The sequence below is a fragment of the Mytilus californianus genome, unplaced genomic scaffold, assembly GCF_021869535.1.
Source record: "Mytilus californianus isolate M0D057914Y unplaced genomic scaffold, xbMytCali1.0.p SCAF_11, whole genome shotgun sequence".
NCBI classification, from domain to species: Eukaryota; Metazoa; Mollusca; class Bivalvia; order Mytilida; family Mytilidae; genus Mytilus; species Mytilus californianus.
Genome location: NW_026262593.1, coordinates 44,225,365 through 44,248,971, shown reverse-complemented (window position 1 = coordinate 44,248,971; position 23,607 = coordinate 44,225,365). Strand labels below are relative to the sequence as shown.

The window sequence follows — 23,607 nt, the reverse complement described above, 5'->3', positions numbered from 1 at the left end:
TGTCTTGGTTCTTTCCGATGTACTATTTGAGAAAAGAACGAGATGTTTCTTGACAAAATCCTGGTTCATTAATATTTTGCTCAGACACCGATATCGTCTACAAAGTATGGATCGCAGCTTCAAGTTATCGTATAATTTTAGTAAAGTATACACCATACGAGCGTCGTGTTTGTTATATTATACTGGTAATGACAGCTGAAGTCAAATTCGAGTTTTATGTCTAGAAACAATATTCAGTACTGGCAGCATATTTCCTGAACTCACTGGTTATGTTAAGTGCATCATCGACTACTATTCTTCGTCCAGCAGTAAGTGCACGGTAAAATAATGTACATCTGGCATTTACAATATTTCGTAAATCTGATTTGAAAATATTATTCTTGTTTCAAGTATTTAAGTCTAAAGCAATTTGACCTGATTGTCTAACTTATATCAACAATTTATCTATGTTAACCAATAAGAAACGAAGACACTATTCAGTAGAAATGAATGAGTATTGGTTAATTGTTCAAATCCTTCCTTAAAATGTTTGTTTCCTTATCCTTTTTACATTGAATTCATTAAAGGATTGTTACTAATAAATGTTTCGTATGGTCACACGAAAGGTTAAGCAACTAAATATTATCAACCTATCATAGGCTCACACATCCTCTTCATTCCTGTTTATCTGACATGTGAACTCGGCCAAGATTATGATGAGGTAAACTTATATCAAAATGTTAAAGGAAGTTAGACATTTAAAAAAGGTTATAATGTAGAGACATCGAAAGGAATACAGCTGGAAACATAATGTTTCCTCGTTTCTATCAAAAGGAAAAAGTAACGAGCCAATCGAATCCGCAAGTCGATGAAGGACCGAAAGCACCTTAATAAGAATCAATAGAATGTCAGATAACGACCCTCAAAATACTAAAAACAACGTAAGGATTCAGCAACAAAAACTCAATTAAACTTCGTGATATGCTCTGACTAGTGACAATAGTCGTGTAATTTCTGTTACAATCTGATATCATAATTAACGACTGGACAGCATACCGTATCAGATTGGTGGAAGTTGCTTCTTTCATGTCAAGACAAAACACATTTATAAACAACCATGACAATTAAAATCACACCATACGAATTTGCTGCATCCGAAGCTGGTTCCTGGACTTAGCTTCATAAGTAGTGGTCACTTTAAAAAAGTTGAAAGCCAAGGATGTACAAGTTCTTGTATACGTGAGGAGCTACACGACACAAAGGGACCTAAAAAGAGTTGTCAAGGTCAACTTTGTCTAAGGGAGTTGGGACCTCAAATTAATCTAGCAATTTCTAAATCTATTAACGGAAGGTATGTTATAAATCTTGCCATTACCAAAGCACTGACTACTGAACTGATGATACCTTCGGCACTAGCAAACCAAAAGCAGTGGTATCACCCCATTGCTAGAAAAAGAAAAACAAATCACTTATCAATTTGATACAAGAAACGCTTATCTTGAATAACCTCTTGAACGCTCAAACCCAAAATCAAAAGATTTAGCCATCATGATGCATGAACAAATATGAAAGTAGTTGTTGGAAAATTGAAAATTTTGGGGTTTCGGGATAATAAGTAGAAAACCCCCTTTTCAAATCGGTTGAAACTTTAATGGAATGTTTAGGACCACATAAGACATAAATTCGATTTTCGTCGTTTTCACTTTTACCAATCAAGAGTAATGGTACTTGAGTGTTAATAAAATTCAAAATTTTGGGGATTCCAGATAATACATGGAAAGACCCTTTTTGAAATTGATTGAATTTTACTGGAATGTTTTGGACCACTTAATTAAATTAGTTTAATTTTGATTTTCTTCATTTTCAACTTTACACTTGCAGATTTATAGTACTTGATGGTTGACAAAAATCAACTTTTAAAGGTTTCTGGATAATAAATGGTGAACCTGTTTATGACATCGACTGAAATTTCAATAGAATGTTTTGGACCACTAATCACAGATTGCTCAGTCTTAAGTTTTCTATGTTGTGTTTTGTATACTGTTGTTTGTCTTTTGGTCTTTGTCTTTTTAGCTAACCTGGGACAAAGAGCCAAGTGAGCTTTTCTCATCACTTGGCGTGCGTCGTTCGTCGTCGTCTATTAACTTTTACAAAAATCTTCTCCTCTGAAACTACTTGACCAAAGTGGTAGACCTGATAAGACCCCTTTTGACCCAAATATAGAATTTTTACAAATTTGTTAAAAATGTGAACTTTTAGCTAACTATTGGAAAGTAGATTACTTTTATTACATAAATATGTGCTGTTTTTTTTTAAATACAATGCACATAATGTATCAGGTACAGCATCATTAATTCATGCAAAATTGCTGAAATCTTCATAATGTTAGCATTTGTGCTAATCTTTAGACGGTTTTGTCCAAAATGGGAGTGGCCGCACTTGTGTTCAGTCTTAATATTTAAATATATATGTTGTATTTGATAATAATACACAACATATATAAAATTTGAGACTGAACACGAATGCAGCTACTTACATTTTAGACAAAAAACATCTAAAAAGTGACGTTTTATGGCATATTTGATAAATTTTTCATATTTAAGCTTAAATTTGAGCGTCTTTAATGACCAACTCAGTTCCAATCTTTTACATAAACTAATTGAATCGTCTGAAGTAGACACTTAAGTTTTAACAAATGTAGACAAATTTTAGGCCAAAATTATCCCTTACCGGACCTTTTCGACCGTCGTCGTTCAGTTTTACAAAAATCTACTTTTCTGAAACTACTTGGCCAAATTTAATCTAACGTGGCCACAATCATCATTGGGGTATCTAGCTTAAAAAATGTATCCGATGACCCGCCTTTTAACCAAGATGGTCGCCATCGCTAAAAAAAGAACAAAGGGGTAAAATGCATGTTTTGTCTATTATTTGGAAAACCGCTATAAAAAGAGAAATTCTGAGAGGGAGAGAAATGTCCACAATGTTGAGCTCTACCAATTATTCGTATTCGTCAAGACAACTTCATATGGGAGAAATTGCCCTTAAATGACAAATTTCACCATTTATTTCATTTTTGCCTATTATCTTGAAATCTTTAAAAGATGGAGATAAACTTTATGTAGCAAAAATGATCAGCAAGACAAGATCTACAAATAAGGCAACTTGGCCGAAATCGTCAGATGACTCTTTATTAGAATTATTGCCCTTAAATGACGATTTTACCATTTTTTGCGCTTTTGCTTGATATCTTACAAAAATCTTCTCTCTAAAACTATTTGTCCAAATTCAATTAGATTTAGCAACAATCTTTATTTGGGTATCTATTCAAAAAATGTGTTCGATGATACGGCATGAAAACTAAGATGGCTGACATGGAGAAAACATAGAACATAGGGGTAAATGTCTATTATCTGGGAAACCCATATGAAAAGAAAAATTCTGATTGGGCCAGATATGTTCAGAATGGTGATATCTACTTGCAGTCTTTTTACGTCAAAACTGTCAGACGTTTTCTTAACGGAAATTTATTTATCAACAACATATGATTTTTTAAGAAAAATCTATGGACTAAAAATTGAGATTTGATGTTTTAAGGATTTCTTGTATTTTTTGTGCTTTCTATACAAGTGTTAGCCTATTCTGAAATAAATCAGTGATATATTAAGAATAAAAGAGATTTATTGAATTATTTTTTTCGATTACCAGTTATAGTTTAACGAGCCAAAATCTGTGAGATAGCCGATGTACTGTTCCTTGAATCTTAAATCTTATTGGAAGCAAATTATTATGTAAATAGTATTTTCTTTGACGATTTGTTTATTTTTGTGGATGTTTGAATGTTTGGATGTTATTTGCACATGACTTAATATTTCTATGTTCATCGCCAGCTTTATAAATCGGTAACAGACATGCAAATACGGATATTTTTTTTTTGAAATTTGCTGTAATAAAATTTCGAAATCCTCAAAAATTAAATGCTAGTCTTTGTAAGAATCAGGCAATTAAGAAAAAACTCAACACATGGCCCAACAAACCCACCAACCTAACCACCCTATTTTAAAGGTATCGTCATCCTGAGTTAGAAATGGTAGGTCTTTCGTTTCTGCATTTCTGGTAATTCGAAAAATATCTAGATGACTTTTGGTTAGAATGATAGCTAATTATTGAGTTTTATCCCGTTATTTGTTAATTTCTAGTGCATTTCAACCAAATTGTATCTTGAATTACCAGAACAGGGAAAGGAAAGGAATGGTATATTCATGCACCATTATACATTCTGAACTTAAATTAGTGTAAAGCTGAGTGGATTTCTGTTTGTCATGTTTTCAACACTGCCTGATTCTTAGGCAGATTGGTACTTGAGGAATGTATCTCTGTTTTTCCATTGATCGGATTCCTTGTCAGAGTTTTGATTAGCTTTTGCTCCTTTTTTTGTTGTATCATCTCTTTAAAAGTTGTATATTAGATTTAGCACATTCAAATAATTCGGCCTCGAGCAACAATGAAGTCATTAATGTTCGAGTGCTTATCTTGTGTAATAGTATTGGTACCATCATTTTTTAAAGTATTATTCTTACATATCATGGTTTGCAGATGGGTATGATTTGATCCGCTGATATATTATTTTGTATTTGAGCAATGTTTTCATGTTATGAGTGTGAATAACAAATTATGCATTGTTGATTAATAAATGTTTTCGTTTGGCTTCTTATATCATGTACTTTTTAGTATTTTAAGAATGGATGTAAACATAATTTAACCGTAATGTTGGGTATGTATTGAGAAGACTGCTATTAAACACAAATTAGTAAAACCATTAAGACATCTATAGGTCATCATACAGGTCTTAAACATTGGAAACGTGCCTACAAGATCAAACTCTAAACCATCATGAGTTTAGTTCAGATTGAGAGATTTAGAAAAAATAGTTGACAATGTTTACAAAAGATTCCCCGTAATCGCTAAATTCTTTAATTGGCAAAAAAGAAGAATATAAATAAAAAAATAAATTCAACAAAGACAACGACTGGACGGTCTCCTTACTTAGGGCAGACAAACTCATGTGTAACAATATTAATATCAACGTATTTAATTTGCACCTTTTATTTCCATTCATCGATTGACACAAAACGTACAGAACATATTTATATTTTCTGATTCTATTTACTATATTGTGTTCGTTTGATAAGACATAGATTCAATCTTTCAAACTGGTAATTCTATTTGTTTTCCATTTTTCATATTTATATAGAGAACATTCTTAATTTTTACTGTGGCTAAAACTTTCTAATTTGTTCAAAAATCCGTGGGGATAAAATACTTTCTGATGCATTTGAAAGTGACTTATAGATTTTAATGTCTTTGTAACATATCTGTATGACGAATTATTATTACACATGTCACTATAATAAACAAATTACTTTCTTTACAAGTTTACTGTATATATCATCTTCATCACATAGACAACTTACACAATACAAAGAAGGATAATTCAGCCACACTGTAATTACAAATCTGTTTTGTAAGTTAAAAAAGTAAAGGAATAGTATGCGTACTATTACAAATTTCTAACAAAACATTGTTGCTAGATATGACTGTTATGGAATATCTGTTTCACAAATTTTTATCCTGATATATATGATGAGTTTCCTTTTGCTTTTTCGAAGTCTCTGCCTAGCAGAACTACGCATTCACCAGAAAAGTACAACTCCAAGGAAAATTCAAAACGGAAAGTCCCTAATCAAATGGCAAAATCAAAAGCACAGACACATCAAACGAATGGAAAAGAATTGATTTCATAATAAAAGTTTAGAAGGGCACATTCTGTAACAACTAAATGTCATATAAAACCTTTTATAAAGTACTGTGGCTTGTAAGAAACAAGTCCCTCTTCACAAGTATACTATAGTTACTTGATGAACTAATTTAAAATAATATTCAGATGGTTTTGGAGTAACACATGCATAGTTGGATATCCTTACCCTGTCGACACACCAAGTCTTGCTCCTTTTTGGATTCATGAGATTCCCACAGTGTATGTTTGTCTACTTGATTTTTATCTTCTCAATCGGTTTGTGAGATTTGAACATCGTAAACTACTGTACTCTAGATTTAGGGATTATTTCTTGACGTTGAAATGATCTTTGTTACGTTCTCATTATTATCAGTTTCGTTTATGTGAATTGGCAATAATGTTTTGAACCGGTAGAAAAAATAACAGGTATCTAGTACTTTAGTAGTTATGGTTGTATTGTTTTAAAGGATATATGATAAACATTGAAAACAACACTTTATACATTTCATGTGTCCGAACCCCATTTCTGGATTTACCTTCATTAGGAGAGCTCAAAGTTACTTGGAAAAGGCTGCTCAGTAAAAATGCAATGTATCTAAAGAAAAATTAATTGACAAAATTTGTAAAAATCCAATATGCTGATAATATAATGATTGAACAGACATGGATATGGATATGAAATCTCGCATAATACAAATTGATTGATAATTGTCTGTTATATAAGCTAGTTGCTTCTCCAACAGTATAATTAATGAACTGTTTCTATTCTAATATCTAAATGAAATACTAGAATAAAAAAAAAAAAAACGACTGTTCAGATAGGAATCAGCAAAATCAGAATCAACAGTTTATCTAAATATTTCAATTTTTCAATGCATGTATAAAAAGCACAATTTTCCAAATTTAATTTAAGAACACATGTCCCCAACATTTTTGATTTAATTTAAGAACATATATCCCCAATAATTTTGATTTTTGATTTTTGTTAATCTACATATGTCTCGTAAAATACGCTCAAAAATCGTGAAAAAGATTATTTCAATGAGATTTTCTGGATATAGAAAACAAAAGAACTAAATCAACATACGAAGAGAAAAAAAAAAAATCTAACATTTAAGTCTTTGGACATTCGTAATCATTTGTCCGGAAATCAAGTTCCTTTATGATTGATGTTTGAAAAAATATTGTGACTGTTCGTATAAATTCCATCGCTTACGATCAGCTTAATTGACTTTCCTTTCCTGTACATGTATTTCGTGTTTTACGAAGCATAACGTTACTTTAAACACAATTTTTCAGAAATAAAATACTTCTTAAAATTTGCATGTGAACAAAAAAATTCTTATATGTTTTCAAAATAAGGTATTCATCATTTAATAAGCGTTTGGTATATTGGAGTATTATATGTTTTTGAAGCATATGACAGTTTTATCTCAAAGTAATAATATATAGTTATGTTGTCGATCAGCGATCCGTTGAAAACTGAACTGACAAATAAAAGATAGAGAAGATTTAGTGATGCCTTAAATTATAGATATGAGAACCTATTCTCGATCTCGGCTATACACAATATAAAATATATTGCAAATACAATACCAAAATTCAATAGATGGTTTCGATAATACTTAATGAAAATCCATTTTTTTGTTTTAAAGGCACAACATTTTGCAATTACTTTGAATAGCAAAAACTAGGTTCTAATATTTTTACAGCATACGAAAAGAAAGGAAGAAATGTGGCAAAACTATTGTAAAAATAAAAACCTACAATAAATTTTGATAAAAAAAAATAGAATGAACATTGGAGACAGCTAGGCTGGCTTCATGTCGTGACAAAAACCTAAAAATTGATAGCTACCCCTTGACTTTAGGTCCTTTTTTGATTTGATCAGCTCTTCAATGTTAATATAAATTTCAGCTATTTCAAATAATTTGGCATCGAGAATCACTGAAGAGACAATTTGTTTTGGAATGCGCATCTGGTGTTGTAAAATTAGTACCGCTAATGTTGTTGTTTTACATTTACTTTCTGGAGACAATGTAAAACAACAACATTAGCGGTACCAGATTGTCGTAGACATGGTAGACTTTAAATACTTAATATTTTCAAAATCTGATTTACGGAACAGAATTCTCAGATATCGTAAATGATGGATTGTAATTCTAGATATAACTTAATTTATTGTGAACTTACTCCTTGGCGTCCATTACCAGTAGGTTCAGAAAATATGCTACCGGTACTGAATGTTGTTAACAAACCAAATTTATACATGTGTAGTTTGCAACTTAATCATCGTGAATACAATGGAAAAGGAGTTTTGTCGGGGTCAACGTCAATGAGACAGAAAACTACCAAGACTAAAAAACAGACATTTTAAGACTTTCAGACGGGATCTAATTCATCCTGCATTTTTTTCAAGTGTAGAATCAATTTAACATTGAATAGAGGACCAATGGCTAATGCAACAAACAATGTTCTTGAATAGACAAGAATTAAGACATTAGGAGAATTGTCGTCATTTTGAAAATCTAATAAAAATGTGTTTGGTGCATTTCGATGACAGTTTGAATTCCATGACACAAATCAAAACAAAAATATGACTTATGATGAGTTAAACAGAGTATTTCACTTCACATTAAACGAAATGCACGCCCGTCAGACAAGTTGCAAATTAAAAGATGTTTTCTGCTTTCGACAAGGTGTAATCCGAATGGTTCTTTTAAGCCAGAAAATGTTTCGAGTAGAATTCGTCTTTCTGTTCCATCCGAGAGAACACGTGTCACATTATATGATATACTGTCACAGAACAATATGTTACCCCTTATATCAATTTAAACACCACGAGGACATTGCATGTCATAAAGCATTATATTCCATAACTCTACTCCATGAAGCTCGTGACAATGGACTGATCTATGATAACTGTCGGTACACCATTGTTTCGTTTGAAGCAGTCGCATACCAAACATCATAGGTGATGCATCTGATCAGAATGTTAACATTTTTACCCATAGATAGAGTACATATACCTTTTTGTCGTACAGCAACATAAATAATTCCGCGAAAACAACAGTTACCAGAACAATGTCTATAAACAGGCATTCGCTTTGTCAGATCAGCAACCACAATGTAAGTTAAAGATCCATATGAAATGACTAAGTGTTTATCATCAAGTATAGCTACATCATACGGACTACAAGATACTAATTGTACTATTTACTTTTCCTGTTTTATCTTGCATGGTTTCCATTCCGATGAACAAACAAGTATAAATCATTTGGAAGTATCAAACAACCTGTTACAGGATGATTTTGCTCATTTGGTAGAACTGCTATTTCTTGCTTTTGGGATAAAAAAGTATTTGCTTGCGTCGAGTGTGGTCTTAAAATTGGAATTTGGGCTTGTCGTTGCTTACAATCACGCATTTCCATCGCCATTTGGAGGTAATCAATTTGCACTGCCCCTAACGATGTTGCCATTGTTCTTAATGACTCAAAAATAGGGTCAAATGACCCTGATAATTCATATTTCTTCATGTCTTTCATCCTGTTTTCTAAATTTCTCTGTAATTTTATAATCTTATTTTCAATATTCCTAGAAAACATATTTCCTTTGATGTGAATTTTTTCATACAATTGATTTCCATGTTAAGTTTTAAAATATCTATTTTATACTGTTCTATATCTGTAATTGAACTGTCTATTTCCCTTATACAATCTTTGTATCCCTCTTCCATGTTCTGTAGCATTTTAATCTCTAGTTCATTTAGATATTTGTTAACCTTTCCACCGAAGCCTTGCACAAAGACAAAGATATTTTATTTTCCAAACAACTACTTATATTATATTTTCAATGTTATCTTTAGTGTCAGCCAACCTGTTCTGTACATCTTGGAAAACTTCTGAATTCTTTCAGTGATCTGCTATTACCTTGATAGGAATGAAATTCTCGCAATGCCGATGTTTTTTCGGGAATGCATATAGTACAAACCGGTTCATCGTGAGCTGGACAAAACAATTCTAACTTTCGTCCATGGTCAGCACAGTTCGTATTTACCTCTGATGGTGATACATGTGTTAATGTTAACGCGTACTCTTGTATTGGAATAACTTTATGTTTCTTCATGGAAACAAGTGACCTATGATTATCTAAACATTCCTTACAGAGACCTTCTTGACATTCTTTGCATCACTTGATTGCATGGTTTGTTTTCCCTTCAAATAAATATGGACTGCATCTGATGTCTGATGAAATATTTGATCTGTTGTTTTCTTCGTCCTTTTAAATAAGTTATCTGTTATAAAAGAAATACAAAAAAATATCAAATCATATACCATAACAGGAAAAGACAAACAAGATGAACATACTATTACTTTAAATCACGGGGGTTACGTTTAAAAATGACGCGTTTCAAATAGCATTTCACATGTGTAGGATATGAGTCGCTTTGAACACTTGAAAAGCACTGAAGGTTCATTGAAATAAAGGGAAGTTAAAGGTTGATTATACACAAGACTTTAAAAGTATCATTAGCCAAACCAAACATTTATAAATGTAGAGCCACTGCATGCTGTCCTGTCTCGAGAAAACCAGTGTCTAAATAAAAGTGAGAAATTGGGTAATTTTAATATGCCAAAAAAATAGGAAAAAACCCTTATTAAAATCTCCCCATCTCGCATGGAAATTACATGCATACATTTATTTTACTCTTTATACTGTGCGAGAAAATTCATAAAACGAATACTTACCTTGTTGGTGCATCCCTTCAATCCTTTGTTACCCGTTGTACCTTAGGACAAATATGACTAATTTAACACAGTCAAATCCATGAATGGGATGATAAATATATAAAATCGTTACTGCAAGTTTATAGGCTTTGGGGGTATTTTTTTATAATCTGAAGGAGTTACAAAATAAAAATGCATAGCATCTTTTAAGCTAACATTGAAATGCCTAGCGTTGGAAACAACAACATCATTATCTAGTTCGAACGACTAAATAATAACGATACAAATAATGTCCTTTTTTCATTTAACAGACTTAACCCGCAAACAGTAAGTAGATTCAAACAAGCAACAAATAAGAAGAATCAAGCTAGCAATTTGTTTTATAATAATAAGATTCAAGATAGCAAACAATAGGGTAATTCATACTAGTAAACAATAGGAAGAATCGAGCTAGCAAAAAATAAGAAAACTCAAACTAGCAAACAAAAAGAAAGGTCAAGTTAGCAAACAATAGGAAGAATCGAGTTAGCAAACAATATGAACACTCAAACTAGCAAACAATAGAAAGACTCAAGCTAGCAAACAATAGGAAGACTCAAGCTAGCAAACAACAACAAAAAATCAAGCTGGAAAACAATAGGAAGAATCGAGCTTACAAACAATAGGAAGAATCGTGCTAGCAAACAATAGGACGAATTGAGCCAGAAACCAATAAGAAGAATCGAGCTAGCAAAAAATAGAAAGAACCTAGCTAGCAAACAATAAGAAGAATCAAGCTAGCAAACAATAAGAAGAATCAAGCTAGCAAATAAAATGAAAAATCAAGCTAGCAAACAATTGGAAGAATGCAGCTAAAAAGCAAACAATAGAATTAACTAGCGAAAATGTGTTACAAAATAGTAGGATGAATCAATTTACCAAAATATAAAACCTTAAAAACAGCCCCAATAGTAGAATATATTCCCCGAAGATTCAAAAGAGTATACATCAAACATTCCATTTTACTCAGAGAGAAAATAAAAATTTCGCAAAATGATAATTTGAATAAACAAACTCCCCTTACTCCAAAAATGGGAAAACCGGTCAACAAAGACTAGTAAAATTAAACGAAAAGGTCGTTGTTCTTTTTAGAATAACAATTCGATTCCATACAGAAGAAAACATAAATATGGAGATTGTTATTGTAATGGGGATTTGCTGACATTTTACTCAATACAAACAAGTTAATCCATACGTTAGAATTGTTTCAAGTCTTACAACTTGTATTTCGTTCTTACCTTACTTTTGTAAAAAAAAACCAAACACACAAAACAAATAACAATAAACAAACAAGCAAAAAACAACGAAAATACCACCCCCCCCCCCCCCAAAAAAAAAGTAAAAAAAGAAACACCTTTTAACAGAAATTACACCATCTTTTGTTCGCTAATTAAAACATCCATGTTATTCCCCTATTCTCATATCTTGGTTAATTTAATTAAGCGATACTACACGGTTTACTGTTGACGCTTTACGTACAGTGACAAATATTTCAATCATACTTAGGAAAAATATAAAATAACAATTGATATTGATTATTTGTTGTTTGTTTAACGCCCAGTGAGAAATTTTGCATGCATGAACAAGACAAGAAAAATTTTAAGCAACTAATACAATAGGAATTTTTGCAATATGGGTCGACCAAGATGAAGAGCGGAAAATTTGGAAGACCACTGGATAATGCGGGTGTGTTTGTAAATGGGCAGGAATTTAGCCCTGCAATAGACCATCTATGGACCCCTCAAAAAGTTGTTGCAAGGGTCTTTAACGTGCAGAGAGCGTGGCACTCTCTCTACACGAGACATCAGATAAAACGTTCCCAGTCTGACCAGACGTGACTGCGAATTTATACATCTCGCAAATAAATATCATTGCTTACGATTAGCTGTTAATTGAATTTTCCTGTACATATATTTAGTGTTTTACGGAGCACAACATTACATTTAACATGGACTTTCAAAGATAAAATACTTATTCAATGTGAACAAACAAACTTTTTATATGTTTTCACAGTAAGGCAATCCCCATTTAATAAACGTTTGGTATATTTGAGTAATATGTTTTTGAAGCATAAGTTTTATCTCCAAGTAATAGTATATAGTTATGTTGTCGATCAGCGATCCGTTGAAAAGAGAACTGACAAATATAAAGATGAAGAAGATTTAGTGATGCCTTAAAATATAGATATGAGAACCTATTCCCGATCTCCGCTATACACAATATAAAATATATTGCAAACACAACACCAAAATACGAATGATGGTTTCGATAAAACTTAATAAAAATCCATGTATTTGTTTTAAAGTCATAACATTTGTACAATTACTTTGAATAGCACAAACCAGATTCGAATTTTTTTTTTTCATAATACAATAAAATTAGAAGAAATGTGGCAAAACTGTTGTAAAAATATCAACCAAAGATGAATTTGGATAAATAAAAAGATTGAATATTGGATACAGCTAGGCTTGTTTCATATCGTGACAAAAATCTAGAAATTGATAGCTACTACTTGACTTTAGGTCCTTTTTTGGTTTAATCATCTCTTCAATGTTTATATAAATTTCAGCTATTTCAAATAAATTGGCCGGAAGATACAATTTTTGTAGGAACGCGCATTTGGTGTTGTAAAATTAGTACCGCTAATGTTGTTGTTTTACATTTACTTTCTTATGACACTGCATAAAAAAAGCCGCCATAAATTAGAAAAAAAACGACATAAGTGCGATAACTCTAATGCGTTTTAAGTCAGACAATCAGATCAGATTGCCGTAGACTTTAAATACTTAATATTTTCAAGATCTGATTTGTGGAACAGAGTCTTAAAATATCGTTAATAGAGGACTGTAATTCTAGATATAAATTAATTTATTGTGAACTTACTTCTTGGCGAATGATGTTAGTCAGTGACAAAACGTCCATAACCAGTGAGTTCAGGAAATATGCTACCGGTACTGAATGTTGTTAACAAACCAAATGTATACATGTGTAGTATGCAACTTAATCATCGAGAATACAATGTAAATGGAGTTTGGTCGGGGTCAACGTCAATGAGACAGAAAACTACCAAGACTAAAAAAAAAACATTTAAAGACTTTCGGACGGGATCTACTTCATCCTGCATTTTGTTTTTCAAGTGTAGAATCAATTCAACATTGAATAGACGACCAATGGCTAATGCAACAAACAATGTTCTTGAATAGACAACAATTAAGACATTAGAGAATTGTCTTCATTTTGGAAGTCTAATAAAAATGTGTTTGATGCATTTCGATTTTACTTTTAATTTCATAACATGTGTAGTATGCAACTTGCATGTAGAATACAAAACGTCAATGAGACATAAAACTACCAAGGCTAAAAAACAGATATTTGATGAGCCTTTACATGTACAGCAAATGTCGGGATCTACTTCATTATTTTTAAGAATTAAGACTTCAGTGGGTTGTCTTCATTTTGGAAATCTAATAAAAATGTGTTTGATGCATTTCGTACCCAACTTTTAATTTCATGGCACAAATCTAAACCAAAAATATGACTTATGATGAGTTAAACAGAGTATTTCACTTCACATTAAACGAAAATGCACGCCCGTCAGACAAGTTGCAAATTAAAAGATGTGTTCTGCTTTCGTCAAGGTGTAATCCGAATGGTTCTTTTAAGTCAGAAGATGTTTCGAGTAGAATTTGTCTTTTTGTTCCGTCCGAGAGCACACGTGTTACATTATTTGATTTACTGTCACAGAACAATATGTTACCCCTTATATCAATTTGAACACCACGAGGACATTGCATGTCATTAAGCATTATATTCCATAACTCTACTCCAAGAAGATCATGACAATGGACTGATCTATGTTTACTGTCGGTATATACCAGTTTTTCGCTTGAAGCAGCCACATACCCAACATCAAAGGTGATGCATCTGATCAGAATGTTGACATTTTTACCCATAGATAAAGTACATATACCTTTTTGTCGTACAGCAACATAAATAATTCCGCGAAAACAACAGATACCAGAACAATGTCCATTAACAGGCATTCGTTTTGTCAGCTGGTCATTAGAAAGATCAACAACCTCAATATAAGCTAAAGATCCATATGAAATGACCATGTGTTTATCCTCAAGTATAGCTACATCATACGGACTACCAGAAATACTAACTGTACTATTTACGTTTCCAGTTTTATCTTGTATAACGAGGTAGTTTCCATTCCGATGGACAAACAAGTATAAATCATTTGGAAGTATTAAACAACCTGTTACAAGATGATTTTGCATATTTGGTAGAACTTCTATTTTTTGTTTTTGGGATAAAATAGTGTTTGCCTGCGTCGAATGTGGTCTTGGAATTGGAATTTGGGCCTGTCGATGCTTACAATCTCGCATTTCCACCGACATCGGGAGTTTTTCAAATTGCACTGTCCCCAACGATGCAGTCATTGTTCTTAATGATGCAAAAATAGGGTCAAATGACAATGATATTTCAAATTTTCTCATGTCATCCATCCGATTTTCTAAATTTCTCTTTAATTTTATAATCTTTTTTTCAATGTTCCGTGTTCCGAGAAAACATTTTTCCTTTGATGTTAAATTTTTCATACGATCGATTTCACTGTTAAGTTTTAAAATATCTGTTTTGTAGTGTTCTATATCTGTAAGTGAACTATTTATTTCCTTAATACAATCTTTGTATCTTTCTTCCATGTTCTGTAGCATTTTAATCTCTAGTCCATCTAGATATTCATTAACCCTACGACGCAAGGCTTTCATGTCTTGTTGTTTTGAAGCCTTGCCCAAAGTCAAAGAGGTTTTATTTTCCAAACAGGTACTTATTATATTGTCAATGTTATGCTTTGTGTCTGACAAGCTGTTCTTAATGTCCTGGAAAGCTTCTGAACGCTTCCAGTGTTCTGCTATTTCCTTGATAGGAATGAAATTCTCGCAATGCCGATGTTTTTCAGGAATGCATATAGTACAAACCGGTTCATCGTGAGCTGGACAAAACAATTCTAACTTCCGTCCATGGTCGGCACAGTTCGTATTTACCTCTGATGGTGATATATGGGTTAAGGTTAAAACGTACTCTTGGATTGGAATCACTTTATGTTTCTTTGCGGAAACAAGTGCTCTATGATTATCTAAACAATCCTTACAGAGACCTTCTTGACATTCTTTACACCACTTGATTGCATGGTTTGTTTTCCCTTCAAATAAACATGGACTACATCTGATGTCTGATGAAAAATTTGAAATTTTGTTTTCTTTATCCATTTCAATAAGTGATCTGTTATAAAAAAAAAAGGAAAAAAAATAAACTGATAGGGCTACAAATTGGATACTACTAGTATAAGAGACAAACAAGTTGAGCATTCTTAAATCTAATTATAAAAAAATCTGTTATACTAAATCATATGGGTCACGTTTAAAAATGACGCCTTTCAAAATGCATTTCATACATATGAAGGATACGAGTCGCTCTGGACACTTGACAAACTATTGAGGGTTCATAAGAATAAAGGAATGTAAATGGTGATTATACATAAGACATTTAACGTCTCATTAGACCAACCAGGCATTTATGAATGTAGAGTCACTGCATGTTGTCCTGTCACTAGAAAATCCATGCTTAAATTAAACTGGGGGATTGGACAATTTTGAATATTTAAACAAATAGACAAAATCCTTATTAAAATCTACTCATCTCACATCGAAATTACATGAATGAATTTATTCTGATCTTTATACTGTGGGAGAAAATTCATAAAACGAATATTTACCTTGTTGGTGCATCCATTCAATCCTTTGTCATCCGTTGTACCTGAGGACAAATATGACTAACTATCACAGTCACATCCATGAATGGGATGATAAATACTACATGCATGTATAAAATCATTAACTTCAAGTTTAATGGATTTGAGGTATCTTTATGATCTTAAGGAGTTACAAAATAAAAATTCACAGCATATTTAAAACTAAAATTAAAATGCTTAGCAGTGGAAACAATAACAGCATTATTTAGTTCGAGCGACTATTGTTAGCTTTTGTAATACAGATACAAAAATTGTCCTTTAAACGTTCATTTAACAGACTCCAACTAGCAAACAATACGAAGAATCAAGGTAGCAAAAATAATAAAAATCGAACAAGCAAACAATAGGAAAAATCAAGCTGACAAAAAATAGAAAATATCAAGCTAGCAAACAATACAAAATATCAAGCTAGCAAACAATACAAAATATCAAGCTAGCAAACAATACAAAATATCAAGCTAGCAAACATTAAGAATAATCAAGCTTACAAACAACGAGAAATATCGAACTAGCAAACAATAGGAAAAATCAAGCCAGCAAACAATAAGACGAACCAAACTAACAAATAATAGTAGGAATCAAGCTATCATTTTTTAACAATAAGAAGATTCAAACTAGCAAACAATAGGGAGATTGAAGCAAGAAAACAATAGGAAGACTAAAACTAGCAAACAATAGGAAGAATCAAGCTAGCAAACAATAAGAAGAATCACGCTAGGAAACAATTAGAAGAATTAAGCTAGCAAACAATTAGAAGAATCAAGCTAGCAAACAATAGGAAGAATCAAGCTAGCAAACAATAGGAAGAATCAAGCTAGCAAATAATTAGAAGAATCAAGCTAGCAAACAATAGGAAGAATCAAGCTATCAAACAATAGGAAGACTAAAACTAGCAAACAATAGGAAGAATCAAGCTAGCAAACAATAGGAAGAATCAAGCTAGCAAACAATAGGAAGAATCAAGCTAGCAAACAATAGGAAGAATCTAGCTATCAAACAATAGGAAGACTCAAGCTAGCAAACAATAGGAAGAATCAAGCTATCAAACAATAGGAAGAGTCAAGCTAGGAAACAATAGGAAGAATCAAGCTAGCAAACAATAAGAAGAATCAAGCTATCAAACAATAAGAAGAATTAAGCTAGCAAACAATAGGAAGAATTAAGCTAGGAAACAATAGGAAGAATCAAGCTATCAAACAATAGGAAGAGTCAAGCTAGCAAACAATAGAAAGAGTCAAGCTAGCAAACAATTAGAAGGATCAAGCTAGCAAACAATAGGAAGAGTCAAGCCAGCTATCAATAGGAAGAACCAAGCTAGCAAACAATAGGAAGAGTCGAGCCAGCTAACAATAGAAGAATCAAGATAGCAATCAATAGGAACACTCAAACTATCAAACAATAGAAAGACTCAATCTAGCGAGCAAACAATAAGAAAAATCAAGCTAGCAAACAATAAGTAAATTGAGCTAGCAAACAATAGAAAGAATCAAGCTAGTAAACATTTTGAATAATCGAGCTAGCAAACAACAAGAAAAATCGAACCAGGAAACAATAGGAAAAACCAAGCTAGCTAACAATAAGAAGAATCAAGCTAGTAAACAATTAGAAGAATCCAGCTAGCAACCGATATGACGAATCAAACTAGCAAACAATAGAATTAACTAGCGAAAATGTGCCAACGCATAGTAGATGAATCAATTTACCAAAAAATAAGCCTTGGAAAAAAACCCAAATAGTAGTAAATATTCCCCGAAGAATCGAAAGAGTATGCATCAAACGTTTCATTTTTCTCAGCAAAAAAAAGATTGCGGTAATGTGATAGTTTGAAAAACATAAAATGACAAATTCATAAATGGGATAGTCGGTCAACATAGGCTAGTATAATAATAGGAAAAGGTCATTGTTCTTTTCAGAATAACAATTCGATTCCATACAGAAGCCAACATGAATATGGTGATTGTTATTGTAATGAGGATTTGCTGACATTTTATACTCAATACAAACAAGTTAATCCATACCTTAGAATTGTTTCAAGTCTAATAATTTGTATTTCGTTCATACATTCCTTTTGGAGAAAAATTGTGAATTGATGCCATGAAAATTGGTGACGTTATCCAATCAAAATGACTGTTGTTTGTCTTTTCGTCGTTTTTCGTTTGTTTTATTTTTGCCATTGCGTTGTCGGGCTTGTCAGTTTGTAGTTGACTTATATGAGTTTGAATGTCCCTTTGGTATCTTTCGCCCCTATGCTAAGTTATTTTCAATTTAAAACAACCGATGTTTCTGTTTATCAGAGGAAGATATGCCTGGAAATTACTCAATGTTCGTATAAAACACGAAAAATGTGGTACATAAATATGGACACATTTAATACAACTTTCGATTTGATCAAAACTAGCCTCGCAGTCTGGGACCAAAAATTACATAGGAAAATATTGAGACTCAGTGAATCGTCTTGTCTTAATAAGACATGGATGTACAACTTTTTGTCACACAATCATTTAACCACCAAGGCATTGATGTATGCAGATCTTTGTGACCATGACTTTGATTATAACCACAACTTCCGTCGGAATTTAGGATGACACGACGGGGAAAATGATGTGAAGAGGCTCTGTCGCCACTTCTTATGATAAATTGTTCATTCTGACGGAGTCTAGTGCATAATATCTTTCATTTATTATTATCTCTTCATATGATCACAGAAAAAAAAACAATGTATGTACTTATTATATAAGCACAAGCCAAATACGGTTTATACAACTAAACCCTCAACTTGAAAAAAAGTAAGCGGATCTTGTGACCAATAGGTATGCATAAGTCGGGGAACATAGGTATGCCAGCAAAAAGTAATGCTGATTTAATTCCTTACCGGGTTCAATGGAGTATGATTGCTACGCTTGACTATTTTGGAGAATGTCCATTAGGAAATTCTGACAAGACTATACAGAATATAACAGAGTATTCCACATGTCAGTCAAGATCAGTCATTTCGTGGAAAATCAGTACTGAATACAATGGACCCCATATGACAAGCAACATACCAGTTTTATATATATTTAAGCCGTTCATTGGGAAATTTCCACAATGATAGGCTGGGGCTAAGAGACCGGTCATTTGTAACCTGAAAAGGGGAGGGGCCGGAAGGAAATTAATGGGGCATGACAATTTTTGGGAATGGAAAGGGGGTTTCCAATTTTTCAATACTTCAGATGGGGGCATCGATTTTTGTTAACAACATTTGAGCAATTCTGTATTTCAAACAGGCAAAAGTTATAGCTATTTTGATTAATACACTAAATCAGTATATATCATTCAGGAAAAGTGTCTAACACTTGATTCAGATGTCCTATCTATATCTCTTGTGTCATCATTTTTTACTTCAAACTTTATTTCAATTTTTGTTTGATGTGAGTCATTTACCATCTTCTGTTTGTTTGTTGGACATGAAGAACGACAACATCAGGGACTTATGGTTTGATGTCTTAGTTTATGCGGGTTTTCTCGGAACTTGTCTGATTATACCTCTTTTCATACGATAAAACACTGATAAACTGTTGACCCAGATGGAGATATGTTTCGCCTGTGTGTCATTTTGATAGTAAAGTACAAACATTGAAATAAAAATAACAATACTTTGAAATGTAAAATATGCAAAATATTCAAAGTCACTGAACCATGACTGAAGGTACAGGGTCAAATAATTTCCGAGGAAATAAAATATGCCAATGCTATTACAACTGCGTTCCAAGTATCATTGGCTTATCATAAGTGGTTCCCATTAAACTTACCTAATCACAACTTTAACATGTGAACTCGGCGCGTTACGTTTGCGCGAATTCGTCCTACGTTTGCACGAAAAAAAATCTACGTTTGCGCGGCAAAACGCAATTACGTTGGAGCGAAATTTACCTGTTAAAAAGTCACTACGTTTGCGTGGATTGATTTCTATTTTTTTCATAAAATATAAACCATTGACTTTTTATAAACAAATTATGATTTCCGAAATTAAAAAAAAATATGATTTCTAATGCCTAATGAAGAAACAAAACATACCAACAATGGGCCAAAGAGTCTTTTCACAGCTATAACAATGAACAGCTTTATTCTACTCATCCAGCCATCTACACCTTCATTGAGATTATACTGCAAGTTCAGGCGACTACTGACATTCAAATTCTCAGTAGCGTTAACCAAGCTCTTGTAAAGCGCACAGACAAAGAAGTTTACTGTTCAAAATTTTATGTTGATATTCAGACTGGGAAAATTTCCCGCCAATGTTATCTGAAATCTCTATCGTACAAAATTAAGTACCAGGCAAGAACTGATTGGTAAAAAGTTCCCGTATATATTATATATATGTATACTGTGTTTTATTCATGACTGTATGCTTTCAATGTTTCTTTCAGGATATTCACTGTATTTTATTCAAAACTTTCTTGTACATAAATGTAGTGCTTTTAAATATTTATTTAAACGAATAAAGACTTTTTTAATATATTTCAATATATCAAAAAAGAAGATGTAGTATGATAGCCAATTTATGTTCAAAATAATAAACGAAAAACAAACAACCAACGAAATAACTCATTTTCCTAAAACAAAAACGTACAAATCAGATTGTTCCCAGGATTAAATCACAGGTTAAAACTCAGGTAAATTTACAAGTAAAGGAGTAGGCCCGGTAAGACCCTTTTTTGGCATATTTGATAGATTTTTCATATTAAAGCTTGAATTTGAGCGTCTTTAATGACTAAATCAGTTCAAATCTTTCACATACACTAATTGAATCGGCTGAAGTAGACACTTAAGTGTTTAAAAAGTGTCTAAAATCTTTCATCAGATGAACCTGAATTTTGAGGCCAAAATCGGCCCTTATCGGACCTACTCCTTTGCGCAAACGTAATATCATTTCTTCGCGCAAACGTAATGCTTGTCATATTCAAATTCGGGCAAATGTAGGTCGCCCTGTGAACTATGCAATTGTTTTAGTCAATAGACCATGACTGAGCGGGTGGTGCCAAATAATTGCTTTTACAATTGCATGCCAAATATCTTTGACTAATTATAAGTCCCTTAAACTGGCCTTGTCATATTTCTTCCAACATGTAAACTATGCAAAAGCGCGAAAGTCAATAGGTAATGCCTGAGAGTGCAGGGCTAAATTATCTCAATGGAAATAAGATGTGCCAATCCTTATGTATACTGCATACGAAATATATATCATTGATTTGCCATTAGTGGTTTACTTAAAACTGACCTAATCACTAACATTAACACATTGTTGAAGCTGCCCGAAAAATCATACGTACCTAAGTCTAACTTTTTGACTCCGTCAAGGCGAGACAATAATACTAATAGCTGTTTCCTTACATGGTTAATCGTAAAACACATGATTTAGCATATATTTCAATAGTTTTTTTAGATTATATCTGGCGGAGTCAAGTGTGGCAGTTTTAATATGTCTTTACGTGAATAATTTTCCTTTATGTCCTGGAGATGCGATCTCAGGCGACCCATACCCATCCTTTCCCCTTACGATAAAAAAAAACGTAATTTTGTTGGCATGAGAGACATCATTCATTTTCGCCTTGTTCTGCTCGGCACAATTCGTAAGATCCAAATCTTAAGGTTTCAACATGTTCTCCCAGGAAAGTTGTTTTAACTGAAGTTAATTTACTAACTTTTCAATTTAGCATAAGAACAGTGTGCTGAAATTGAATATAAGCGTGGTAAATGAATCGACAATGAGACCATAACGGGCATTTCCCAAAAAAAAAAAAAAAAAAGAACTTTCCTGATGAAGTCATAAGTTTTTCTTTATTCAACTTCCCCATTTGAAGCTCTATTTACACTTCTGATGCAATATTCAATTGAATAATAAAAATAGAAATAGAAATTGTATGCATGTTTTTTATTGTTGTTGTAAAGATTAAAAGTATAAAGAACTGTTGCAGGTTTGAATTTTCATGACTATGGAAGGGGGTCTGTTGTCAGGTCATTAAAGATGGTATATTTTGGTATTAATATTGATTCACTCATATGGTCTTTGCATCGGAAATAAACACATTTATTCTAAAACCAGTTGTTGGCATGATACGGGACCCCGGGGTTATGTTCTTCTCAGTATATTTTATGATGGTATGATACTAAACCCCTAACGGGAGAAATTGTGCTTGATTTTCATATGATGAAGACATAATCTTTCAATCAGTTTAATTGAGGTCTGGAGCTGGCATGTCAGTAACTGCTAGTAGTCCTTTGTTAATTTATGTATCATTGTCTTTTTGCTTAGTTTCTTTTGTTACCTATTCTAACATCGGACGCGGACTTCTTTTAAATGAGTTTTACTGTGCGTATTGCTGTGTGTTTGTTTATTTTACATTGGCTAGAGGTATAGGTGGAGGGTTATTGAGATCTAACAAAACATGTTTAACCCCGCCGCATTTTTTATACTTTAGTTCATTTTTATGTTTTGGAGTTTAGTGTGACGTCCATTTTCATTGAACTAGACACATTTTTGTTTAGGGGTCAGCTGAAGCCCGCCACCGGGTGCGGGATTTTCTCGCTGTGTTGAAGACCCATTGGTGGCCTAATTTGGTGTTATTGTTGAGTGTTTAATAATCATGATTGTTGTTTTAACTTGCATTATAAAATGAAATATATATATATACTTATGTTTTTTTTACCTCATAGATAGTGTACCTCCAAACTTCTTCTAATATGGAAATAAATGCCCTGGATCGAAACTGCTATAAGGTGTATTCAACACACACACACAAAAAAACGTTGTCAGAATCTCACTTTATTCATAAACAATGAAAAAAAATGTTTATAGAAATACACTATCCAAAACATGATTACGAATTATTCAATCATGACATAAAAAAAAAACGTTGTCAGAATCCCAATTCCGTTTGAAACAATAAAAAAGAAATATTTATAACAATACACTAACCAACACATGATTAAAAATTATTCAACACAAAAATAAAATACTGGTTGTCAGAATCTCACTTTATTTAACTACAACGAAAAAAAAATGTTTATAGCAATACATTTACCATGACACAAAAAAAAAACCTTGTCAGAATTTCACTTTATTTAGAAACAATGAAAAAATATATATTTATAGCAATACACTTACCAAAACTCGTTTACAAATTGTCTCTGAACAAAATAAATAAAAAATAGCATTGGTTATTTTGTACACAAATATTTTCTTTCAATGATTTTCGTTTGTATAT

General features: G+C 32.4%; 1 protein-coding gene across 1 annotated transcript; it reads right to left on the bottom strand.

Moving 5' to 3' along the window:
* Positions 1-14,025: 14,025 nt before the first annotated feature.
* LOC127720148 (uncharacterized) lies at positions 14,026-16,378 on the bottom strand. The gene is made up of 2 exons (XM_052226614.1): positions 16,325-16,378; positions 14,026-15,831 (listed from the first exon to the last, which is right to left on the bottom strand). Exons 1-2 carry the CDS (start codon positions 16,339-16,341, stop codon positions 14,106-14,108), a joined length of 1,743 nt encoding a protein of 580 aa, XP_052082574.1. The 5' UTR covers positions 16,342-16,378; the 3' UTR covers positions 14,026-14,105.
* Between the last annotated feature and the right edge of the window lie 7,229 nt (positions 16,379-23,607).